Genomic DNA, 12363 nt, shown 5'->3' with positions numbered 1-12363 from the left:
AACAAAACTGTCACTATTTATAGATGATATGATATTATATATATAAACTCTAAAAGATTCTACCAAAAATCTGTTAGAACTAACAAATTCAGTGAAGTTGCAAGATACAAAATCAATATACAAAAATCTGATGCATTAGTAAAGAACTATCAGAAGGAGAAATTAAGAAAACAATTCCACTTATACTTGCATCAAAAAGAAGAAAATACCTAGGAATAAATTCAACCAAAGGAATAAAAGATCATACACTGAAAAGTGTGATACAGTCCTGAAAGAAATTCAGCAACACAAATGAACGGAAAGGCGTTCTGTGCTCATGGATTGGAAGAATTAGTGCTGAAATGTCTATACTACCCAGAGAAATCCACAGGCCCAGTGCAATCCATATCAAAATGCCAGAAACAGAACAATTCTAAAATGTATACAGACTCACAAACCCTTGAGAAATAAGAACATAGCCAGATGCACTATGCTCCTTTTAAAAAAGGAAAGTGTTGAGATCTAAACATGAAGTAGAAACGTATACTTACTAGACTGGAAATATAAAGTTACATATTCCTGGAGATTTCCTCATAGGTTAGTATTTCTAGAAATAACCATGTTTTAACTGTTCTAAATTGGGACTCATTCAGTGTTAAATATCTTCAGTAGTAATTATGAAACCAAATCCCTTATAAATACCCTTTCAAAGTATCAGAAAGTGAAGGTATTTGACTAAGTGGCTAAAAATAAACTTTTTTTGTTGGAAGAATACAAATGAAATCCAGTATGTCATAAAGACACTCACCCATAGGTTACCCCAGCAATGCTACACTTTTTGAAGTTCATGATATTGCATGTCAGAGTTCCTGTTTTGTCGGAAAATAGATATTTTACCTAAATCAAAGAGAAAAATATATGCCAAGAATGTAATAACATGCAAAGGCACATAAGTGAAGTCTTTTATTCTACATGTCTCAAAATCTGTATTAGTTTTCAAAGGTAAATTTCCTTAGGCAAGCAAAACATATTTTATAATTAAACATATGTTATATGTGATAATTATATATTGTAAAACTAATATATTTTAAAGCTTAAGACCACAATTCTGGAGTCCACATGTGTGGAAACATACAAAAGAGATTTCAGTAACAGACCTGAATCCATTTAACATCAGTAAGCACTAAATTTCACCACAAGGCATCTCAATGACACTTACACAGAATTCATTCTTGTGTCTAATACATCAAGACAATAAAACCAGACTGTGGCAACCAAAAAATATTTGTTTTTAAAACTCCATCCCTTGGTTGGACTGAAAGCATGTCCTGAAATAGCACAGAACACTAAGCTTTTCAATCACCATCATAGTGAGGTTACATAAAGGCAGCATGGCACTGCAACAGATTAATGTAACTTTCTAAGGCACAAAGTTCTATATGACTTAACACGCTAGGCTCTCGATATACAAAGGTGAAAAGAGAAATTCCTGTGAGAGTCAATAAGCAAACCATTTAGACATGATTAACTGAGTGCACAGGAGATGAGCCCAAATGCACGTGTGCTGTTCCGTTCTGTCCTCCTGCGTGGATGTACGAGCGGGGAACAGGCAAAGAACTCAGGACCGCAAGGGAAGGGAGTCCAGGTCAGGCTCTGAATCGTGCGGGTTGGAAAAGTTACCTCAGCCTTCTGGGACTCAACGTCCATGTCCATAAGCGTTTGGCCAGAAGATAAGTAACATTACTCCATGTCTAACTTTCTGGGAAATTACATCATAGATTAGTGAGAGGGGAGTATTAACAGAACTGTCTCCAGTAAAATTCCAGTTTCTCAGTGACTTTCTAAAGAGGGGTCATGACTGCGGCTGGATATGAGATGGATTCCAGGAATTCCCAAGAACTGTGCTAGGGAAGTCACACTGCACTGTTTTTATACAAGACAGATTAATAACAAGAACTGTGTACTCAAGACTTTTCCTAATTGATACAATATAAGCAAATACTAAGAATAATTTTTAAAGTGCCTTCAAGTAATGATTATTAACCATCCTAAAGAAGTCAAATAGTACACAGAAATATGAAATCAGTACATTATTAAAGTAATGAATGCTTTAACCATAAACAAGTTTAAATATAAGTTTTATCTGCAGTAAGACTAGGGGTATAAAAAGTTCAGTAGAATCAGCCTTTCAAAACGCAGTATCTCTTCCTGTTTCTTTTTTAAAAGTTAAAAGATGATATCAAAATATTTCAAAATGACAATTTTATAATAAGGAATTAAGATTTTTCTATTATTCTGCCTATTGGATTTTGACTTGTCTTTTCAGTTCCAACTCAGAACTACTTCCCCATGCAAACTTTTCCTATTCCCAATTAGGATGAACTATCTCGTCGTACTAACACCCCAAAAAAGATGTCCTTTTCATTATAGGGGACTGGAATGCAAAAGTAGGAAGTCAAGAAACACCTGGAGTAACTGGCAAATTTGGCCTTGGAGCACGGAATGAAGCAGGGCAAAGGCTAATAGAGTTTTGCCAAGAGAACGCACTGGTCATAGCAAACACCCTCTTCCAACAACACAAGAGAAGACTCTACACATGGACATCACCAGATGGTCAACACCGAAATCAGATTGATTATATTCTTTGCAGCCAAAGATGGAGAAGCTGTATACAGTTAGCAAAAACAAGACCAGGAGCTGACTGTGGCTCAGATCATGAACTCCTTATTGCCAAATTCAGACTTAAATTGAAGAAAGTAGGGAAAACCACTAGACCGTTCAGATATGACCTAAATCAAATCCATTATGATTATACAGTGGAAGTGAGAAATAGATTTAAGGGACTAGATCTGATAGAGTGCCTGATGAACTCTGGACGGAGGTTCGTGACATTGTACAGGAGACAGGGACCTAGACCATCCCCATGGAAAAGAAATGCAAAAAAGCAAAATGGCTGTCTGAGGAGGCCTTACAAATAGCTGTGAAGAGAAGTGAAAAGCAAAGGAGAAAAGGAAAGATATAAGCATTTGAATGCAGAGTTCCCAAGAATAGCAAGGAGAGACAAGAAAGCCTTCCTCAGCGACCAATGCAAAGAAATAGAGAAAACAACAGAATAGGAAAAATAAGCGATCTCTTCAAGAAAATTAGAGATATCAAGGGAACATTTCACGCAAAGATGGGCTCAATAAAGGACAGAAATGGTATGGACCTAACAGAAGCAGAAGATATTAAGAAGAGTTGGCAAGAATACACAGAAGAACTATACAAAAAAGATCTTCATGACTAAGTTAATCACGATGGCGTGATCACTCACCTGGAGCCAGACATCTTGGAATGTGAAGTCAAGTGGGCCTTAGAGAGCATAACTACGAACAAAGCTAGTGGAGGTGATGGAATTCCAATTGAGCTATTTCAAATCCTGAAAGATGATGCTGTGAGAGTGCTGCATTCAATATGCCAGCAAATTTGGAAAACTCAGCAGTGGCCACAGGACTGGAAAAGGTCAGTCTTCATTCCAATTCCAAAGAAAGGCAATGTCAAAGAATGTTCAAACTACTGCACAATTGCACTCATCTCACACGCTAGTAAAGTCATGCTCAAAATTCTCCAAGCCAGGCTTCAGCAATATGTGAACCGTGAACTTCCAGATGTTCGAGAAGGTTTTAGAAAAGGCAAAGGAACCAGAGATCAAATTTCCAACATCTGCTGGATCATGGAGAAAGCAAGAGAGTTCCAGAAAAACATCTATTTCTGCTTCATTGACTATGCCAAAGCCTTTGACTGTGTGGATCACAATAAACTGTGGAACATTCTGAAAGAGATGGGAATACCAGACCCCCTGACCTGCCTCTTGAGAAACCTGTATGCAGGTCAGGAAGCAAGTTAGAACTGGACATGGAACAACAGACTGGTTCCTAATAGGAAAAGGAGTATGTCAAGGTTGTATATTGTCCCCCTGCTTATTTAACTTATATGCAGAGTACATCATGAGGAATGCTGGGCTGGAAGAAGCACAAACTGGAATCAAGATTGCCAGGAGAAATATCAATAACCTCAGATATGCAGATGACACCACCCTTATGGCAGAAAGTGAAGAGGAACTCAAAAGGCTCTTGATGAAAGTGAACGAGGAGAGTGAAAAGGTTGGCTTGAAGCTCAACATTCAGAAAACAAAGATCATGGCATCTGGTCCCATCACTTCATGGGAAATAGATGGGGAAACAGTGGAAGCAGTGTCAGACTTTATTTTTTTGGGCTCCAAAATCACTGCAGATGCTGATTGCAGCCATGAAATTAAAAGACGCTTACCCCTTGGAAGGAAAGTTATGACCAACCTTGATAATATATTAAAAAGCAGAGACATTACTTTGCCAGTAAAGGTCCATCTAGTCTAGGCTATGATTTTTCCCGTGTTCATGTATGGATGTGAGAGTTGGACTGTGAAGAAAGCTGATCACTGAAGAATTGATGCTTTTGAACTGTGGTGTTGGAGAAGACTCTTGAGAGTCCCTTGGACTGCAAGGAGATCCAACCAGTCTATTCTAGAGGAGATCAATCCTGGGTGTTCATTGGAAGGACTGATGCTAAAGCTAAAACTCCAGTACTTTGGCCACCTCATGCGACGAGCTGACTCACTGGAAAAGACTCTGATCCTGGGAGGGATTAGGGGCGGGAGCAGACAGGGACAACAGAGAATGAGATGGTTGGATGGCATCACTGACTCGATGGACATGAGTTTGAGTGAACTCCAGGAGTTGGTGATGGACAGGGAGGCCTGGCATGCTGTGATTCATGGGGTTGCAAAGAGTCAGACATGACTGAGCGACTGAACTGAACTGAACTGACTGATCTCATCGTAGGAGCGGAGGACACTGAATCCTTCAATCATTTGGGTTCAGTTCAACAGCATTTGAGAACGAAGTTACGCTAACCATTATGCTAAAATAACAAAGGCAGACAAAGATGACCAAAGACCTCGTCTCCACACCTTTGAACAGGCTCAGAAATCCCAGGATGGAAACAGAAACATATCACTGTCACTTTTTTTTACTGTATTTGTGTTTGGAGAGATTGTTTCAGGTAAATTAACTCTGATGGACGACTGGAGCAGGGTTCAAAGAGAAGGCCAGTTTAGTCTGATGTATACTGCACTCTCTTCATGGGGTTGTGGGGAGAATCATATAAGATAAGTAAATAAAATGAAATTATAATCTGTAATTATAGTGTATTCAACAGACTTAGACTTTGCAGTGATTTCAACTCACAATGAGGACATAATGCAAAGTGTAACTCAGTAAAACGGCAATGGGGTTTGGGGGTGATGGTGGGAGAGAAACTGGGTCCCTGAAATATTACAGAGACAAAATCAGGAACATGTGAGAGATTTTATGGATTTATGTCCTTCAAATTAGCCCCCACATAAAGTCCCTTGGACAGCAAGGAAATCAAACCAGTCAACCCTAAAGGAAATCAGCACTGAATATTCACTGGAAGGACTGATGATGAAACTGAAGCTCCAACACTTTGGCCACCTGATCCGATGAGCCATCTCATTGGGAAAGACCTTGATGCTGAGAAAGATTAAGGGCAAAAGGAGAAGGGGGCAACAGAGGATGAGATGGTTAGATAGTATGACTGACTCGATGGACATGAGTTTGAACAAACTCTGGAAGATAGTGAAGGACAGGGAAGCCTGGCGTGCTGCAGTCCATGGGGTTGCAAAGAGTCAGACACAACTTAGCAACTGAACAACAACCCAATATCCAAGCATCTTAACCATTGTCTTCCCTTTATTTGCTCCTGATGAACAATCTTGCATGCAAAGTAACCTTGCACTATATTTTTTGTACTAAATGTGTTGCAGGTGATAAGATCTTCTAGGTGATAAGATCTATCCATGCCTTAAAAAGCAAGTCAAGATCAATTAACATTTGTATTGAATAATACCTGTAAATACTACAGAGCTCTTCAGACATCAAAACCACTTTTATGGAGAATTATTTTTGCACAATCTCTCCACAGTTCTTCCAACACTTGTCTGCCCTCATGCTCACATCACTGTCCCAAAGTCCCCAAGAGGCTCTCACCTGGCCAAGCTCTTCATTAAGGTTTGACGTCCTGGCCATGGCAGGAGTGTCATTTCCTAGATAATACATATCTGTGTCCTGAGAGAGAGAAAGGAGTGGGGGGACTTCAGCAAATATCCACCATCCATCGCTCATTTAGATTAAGAAGAAGCTCAAAAGAGATAACTCAAATAGATGCTAATTTTTAATTTAGTGACGAAAATACAGAGTCTATTTATGTAGAAAAAGACTGAGATACAGGGGAAAACATGGTATTTATTTATATCTAGAAGATTTGGCTTCCAGATGATCATTTCCTAACCTAGACTAACTCATATTTCTGAGCTTAGCTACTACCTCATTCAAAGGGTTGTTGTGAAGCTCGAATAAAAACGCCCATAAAAAAAAATGCACATGAAAGTGTCTGATCATCAAATACTAGCTGCTGAGGTCCAGTGCTTCACGACCATGGTGGGTCCTTGAAAATTCCACCTGGACTCTTGCAACAGAACCCAAGCTCACTGTCACTGTGAATTTTGATATAAAAAACACTTAAGCAGACACACCTAAGAGAGCTTTCCTTCTGCACTAAGGAGACTATAAAACATGAGCAGCTGCAGCCACTTCATCCCCACGCACTGGAAGACAGGGACCTGCTTGCCTTCTTCTCCATTATCCCACTGATGCTTCTGAGAGCACCTGCCTGTTTCATGGCCCAGGAAACTGAGACACTAGGTGACTAGTCACCACCACCACTGGCTCAGGGACAACCTTGCCCAGTCTCTAGGCAGTGAAATCCAAGATCGAATTCTAAATCAATGACTCTCCTCTTTTTCTGGAGGTCCGGTTTCATCACTAAGGCTCTGACAGGATATTAGGAAATGACACATCCCCAGCAGCTCTGCTTCCAGCCATGTGTGATACTCACCCAGTTTATGAAGAGGGCTTGTGTGTACTTCACAACCTCGAGAGTCACCAGCAGACTGATGGGAATCAGATTGTTGTAGAGGATGATGAATGTCAACAGGTTGTATCCAAAATTGTCTGAGGTCGCGTCTACAGAAGAAAACCACAATATGTGCATAGCTTAGTCTCCGTTCAGTATCCCTGTACTTTATTATGCTGGCATTTTTTTGAAAGATGTTCACAAAAGAAGTTGATTGGCTTAAGTGTACATTTAGAGATTCAAGTTGAAATAGTTACTGAGCACCTGCTCTGTGCCATGAACTGTGGATACACAAGGCTGTGATGATACAATTCCTTCCAATAAAGAGCTGGCTTCCAATAGGAGGCTTTGGGGGAAAGGCGTGAGCAGAAGTTAGCATCTGCCAAGGTGATCATGCAGCAGGGGATATCGATTAAAGAGGAGTTCACAGGCATGCAGACACCGTGGCAGCAGGGGTTTAATGGGAAGGCACAGTCACAGTCACTCAAAATCATCCAGAAGAACGGAGGCTTAAGACAAGTTCTGGAGGATGGCAGGAAGGAAGCTAACTGAAAAGGATGCAGAAAAGAGGACAGGCGTCCGAGATGGTTGTAGGAATACCTACAACCTCACTAAGGTAGGAGTGTATGGGGACACCCTAAAGAATTGGTCAAACTGGGGCAAGTGTGAACAGGAAAACAGGTGCAGACAGGGAGGCAGACAGGAAGCTTTGAGCCTATTTATAGAAGACAAGAGAAAGAATGCCTTAATGGAACATGGTCCCTAAAGGAAGAATCTGAAGCAGAATCGGCTAAGGCAGAAGGGACCAGGAGAGGAGGGGGAGGCACAGGGTCTCTGAGTGTCAAAGAGGAAAGTTCTCTGAAGTCAAAGCTCTGACACTGATGGTACAAATGTGAAGTCTGATGGCTTTTACTGGAGCTACTTAGACTTCACCCTAAGGATAACAAGGCACAAAGCACTGAATGGAACCAAAAATAAGTAAATTCTTCACTGTAAATCATGCAGCTAGTACTGGAGTTTGATGTCAGCTGAGCAATTTAAATGACAGTTTCCACAAAGCTTGTACATCAGTATAGCGTCACTGTTGTTTATGCACCTAAACCATGACATGCTGCAACTAATACATAAACAAAACCATCTGTCGTCACGTTTGAAGCTAAACATACAACATGGTTGAAATCCATGTTTTAAGAACCAAAATCAAGGAATTTTGACCCAACCTACAATGGAAGTCCCAGTGACTTTTCCCATCTATAAAGTGGCAACAACAGTCCTCCTGGGCAGTTCAAAATGTGTGAGCTTTCTATATGAGACAACTAGGAAAGGGGAAAAAAAATGTTTCCATCAGTTTAACTAAAATATAAAGAAAGCTGGGAATAATAACTATCCCAAGAAAATACTTCAAAGCTTAAAATTCAAATGTATTACTCAACTTATCACTATTTATTTTGTCATTAAATTTTATTTATTTTTCTGGAATTGCTGTGGAAGGAGATTAGCAAATCTCAAAACAAAAAGCCATACAACTGGACAAAACTATCAAAACAAGCATTCAAAGTGCCGAGAAACCGATCATAGAGCACACAAAAAATTCAAAAGCATGAATTCAAGAATAACTGCTCGATCTCAATGAGTGGGAGACTTTGGCACTTAAGCCAAAGTCTATTTTCCCCTTCTCTCCCCCAGATCCACGTTGCTTAAGTTCTGCTCTGGGTGGTAGGTGGGGAGGGCCCTGAGGACTGGCAACTCTCATCCCCCCACCCCAGCCCAAGTTGCATAAATTCTATCCCAGGGTGGGACAGACTGTCAGAACAGGAACAGTCTGAGGGATCCTACAGTATCTGAAGCAGAGCATAAAACTGCCATGCCTAGGGCACTGTGAAAAAACAATAGACATCCCTGATCAGGGAAGACAAATCTCTCCCAATACTAGTAGAGGCAAAAAACCCAGCAGACTAGACAGATATTAAACAGGCAGATCCATGGAAAGATGGCCAAGGAAAACTAGCTAGGATTACACCCAGCCCTGGTGGTCCAGAGGGCAGGTCCATGTGCAAGGCTGCACCTGCTCAGGAGACTGGACGAGTCCTTGTGAGCCTCTAGTGCCTGACTGAACGTGGGGTTGATTTTAAACTTCCCATCAGTGAGGCCAATTCCGAAGCCACACATAGATCAAACAACTGGCCCCTCACTGGCTCAAGGGAAGGTCAGGACAACCTCTGACCACCCACTGGCTGACTTCTAAGCTATGCTGACCCCCTAGAAGTCCAAGATAAAAACCTGGGATGATTTGTTGCTATCCAGTCTGCCTTACAAGAAATAACAAAGGAAATTCTCCAGGAAAACAGAAGTGACACCAGACAGCAATTCAATGCACATAAAGAAACAAGGGCAATAAAGGTAATTATGTAAGTACTTATAAAAGAATATAATTACATATGTTCTATACTTCCACTTGGATTTTTTTAAGTGATAAAAGATTATAAAATTGCACAACGGACATATCTAGATGTAACACGGCAGTGGTGGTTTAGTTGCTCAGTCATGTCCAACTCTTTGTGACCCCATGGATGGTAGCCTACCCATCTCTGTCCATGGGATTCTGCAGTCAAGAACACTGGAGTAGCTTGCCATTTCCTTCTCCAGGGGATCTTTCCAACCCAGGGATTGAACTAATGTCTTTTGTACTGCAAGCACTCTCCTGCAAAGCAGGCAAATTTTTTTTAACCAACTGAGCCACTATGGAAGCCCCAATGTAAAATACATGCCAGCAAAAAGGTCAGGAAACAAAGAAGGTACGTGAAATAAAGACATGACAAGTTGGTAACTCAGATACACAGGAAGAAATGAAAAGAATTGGGAATAAGAGTAAATAAGTAAGTTAAAGTGAAACAACTCTATAAACACACTTGTTTTTTTTCTTTTTGCTTCTTTAAAAGACATAAAATTACATACGCAGTAAGTACAACACTGTATTATTGGCTTGATAACAAAGACAGATGTAATACATATGGTAATAACAACACAAAGTAGGGCAGAAAATGGACCTACACTGGAGTAAAGTTTCTGTATTTTATTGGAATTGAGTTAGTATTAATCTGAAGTCGATGCTGATGAATTAAGACATAAGCCATAATTCCTTAAGCAACCACTAAGAAAATAACTCCAACACGAACAATCAAAAGGGAATCATCTGGGACTTTCCTGGTGGTCCGGTGGTTAAGAATCTGCCTGCCAGTGCGGGGGACGTGTGTTCGATTCCACAAGACTCGGAGCAACTGAGCACATGTGCTGCAATTTCAGAGCCCACGCGCCAAAAGTACCAAAGCCCACAGGCTCTGGAGCCCGTGTGCCTTCTCTTGACAGTGAGGAGCCCGCGAGCCACAACTAGAGAAAGCGTGCACGCAGCAGTGAAGACCCGGTGCAGCCAAAACATAAGTAATTTTAAGAAATAACCACCTGAATATACAGCAATCCCCAGAGGAGTCCACCTTCACTTTATCACGAGACTCCTGCTAGCGGTTCTTCAAAGATGGGCTTTGTGTACAACAGGCCAAGGGTGAAGAAGGAGTTAGGATGGCACATACTCGGAAGGGTGGACCACGTCAACAAGCAGCCTGCCCAGTACATACCCATCTTCTTGATGTACCAGTTCTTCCCTCCTTGAGAGCCGTTCCAGTACAGGGCCCCCACCGAGCTCACCAGGGCCATGACCAGGAGGATGCCGAACAGCACCAGGATCTGCACGTTGGTTACCTTCTCCACGTTCGACCTCTTGAGAGGGGCTTTGGTGGAATTCTGCACAAGAGCATTTAAAATCAATAAGGGTCACAGAATACACTCAGGGGCCAACAGGAGGGGGAAAAGGAGGCAAGTTAACCAAATTCAACAAATAAAAGACTGTATTTTCTTTGCCCAATAAGCAAAGAAATTTTAAAGTGTACTACGCGCCTCAATCAACATCTAGTTTTACATAAAGAACACAGAAGACACACTCTAAAAATCGTCACAACTCTACCCGATTCAGTTTGTACTTCTTATGACTACATTTTAACAAAAAATTAGAGACTTGTGTGATCTTAAAACATGGCAGGTTCTACGTCATTTACATCCAGTTTTAAAGAAATCAAGATGTTGCTAATTTAAGAGAAACAAAGATTCTACATCAGGAAAATCTAGAATCTTCAAAGGAATAACATAGCTCTGTAATTAATACATGATGAGTTATTTTTTAAGCTCAGTAGCTCAAATTTTAATTGGGGTGGTGTGGGAGCAGGGGGGGAGACATACACAAACACACACATCAGTAATGCAAAACAGAACAGCAGGTGTCAAAAATAAATGGATAGACAAAGAGTTTATTTGGAAAACTGTGAATGAGAAACAAAGAAGAATCAAGAAAGCTTGAGGAGCCAGGAGAATTCTGAACAGAGTCCTAAGGTCCTAACCACAGACAGAATACGGGCAGGAAGCAATGATAAAAGCAGACAGAGCAGCGTCTGTGAATGCTCATGGCCTGCTTTCTCACTGCTGGTGGGGAAACCAGCCGAGCTACACAAAAAGCGAGTGAGGCCAGAAAGCTTCATTAAGACCAGATTTGAAGACCACTGCACATCACCTTTGGAGCTGTATACCCTCTGCAGTGGAAAAGTCAACACAACAGTTTGCACTGGACAGGTATTAACTCAAAGTCATTTTTTGAAAATCTCAGAAGTTAGCTGTGGTGAACAGAATAATGTTCCTCCCCAAGATGACCTGGCCCATGAATATGTTACTTTATACAGCAAAGGGGCTTTTCTGGTATGACTTCGGGAGATTAACCTGAATTCTCCAAATGGGCCCAATTTAATTACTTAGGTCTTCAAAAGCAGAAAAAGAAGAGATCCTTTCCCAGCTACGGTCAGAGGGAGATATAACTACAAACAAATGGCCAAAGAGATGCAGTGTTGATGCTCTGAAGATGGATGTTATTGTCGTTTAGTCACTCAGCCATGTCTGACTCTTTACGACCCCATGGACTATAGCCCGCCAGGCTCCTCTGTCCATAGGATTTCCCAGCAAGAATATTGGAGTGGGTCACCATTCCCTTCTCCAGGAGATCTTCCCAACCCAGGGATCAAACCTGAGTCTCCTACACTGGCAGGCAGATTCTTTACCACTGAGCCATCAGGGAAGTTCCTAAAATGGATGTGCTTAGTCGCTAAGTCCTGTCCGACTCTTTGCAATCCCATGGTCTGTAACCCACCAGGCTCCTCTATCCATGGGATTTTCCAGGCAAGAGTGGGTTGCCATCCAAGAAATTCAGGCAGCCTCTAGGATGCTGGGAAAGGCAAGAAAGGAGTCTCCTCTGGAACCTCCTGGAATGTTCTAAAG

General features: G+C 41.2%; 1 protein-coding gene across 1 annotated transcript in view; it reads right to left on the bottom strand.

Annotated features, from left to right (window-relative positions):
* LOC129556377 (phospholipid-transporting ATPase IB) overlaps positions 1–12363 on the bottom strand; it is a 485203-nt gene that overhangs the window by 357143 nt on the left and 115697 nt on the right. Inside the window, exons 11-14 of the mRNA XM_055426358.2 lie at positions 10623–10788; positions 6973–7100; positions 6066–6143; positions 788–876 (exon numbers count right to left, since the gene is read on the bottom strand). Coding sequence (XP_055282333.2) covers positions 788–876; positions 6066–6143; positions 6973–7100; positions 10623–10788 — 461 coding nt within the window. The remainder of the gene's footprint in view (positions 1–787; positions 877–6065; positions 6144–6972; positions 7101–10622; positions 10789–12363) is intronic.

Source organism: Moschus berezovskii, chromosome 13 (assembly GCF_049115385.1).
Source record: "Moschus berezovskii isolate FMDL1 chromosome 13, NW_MosBer_1.0, whole genome shotgun sequence".
In the NCBI taxonomy this organism is placed as follows: Eukaryota; Metazoa; Chordata; class Mammalia; order Artiodactyla; family Moschidae; genus Moschus; species Moschus berezovskii.
The sequence above is the reverse complement of the archived record's forward strand: the minus strand, read 5'-3'. Positions and strand labels throughout refer to the sequence as shown.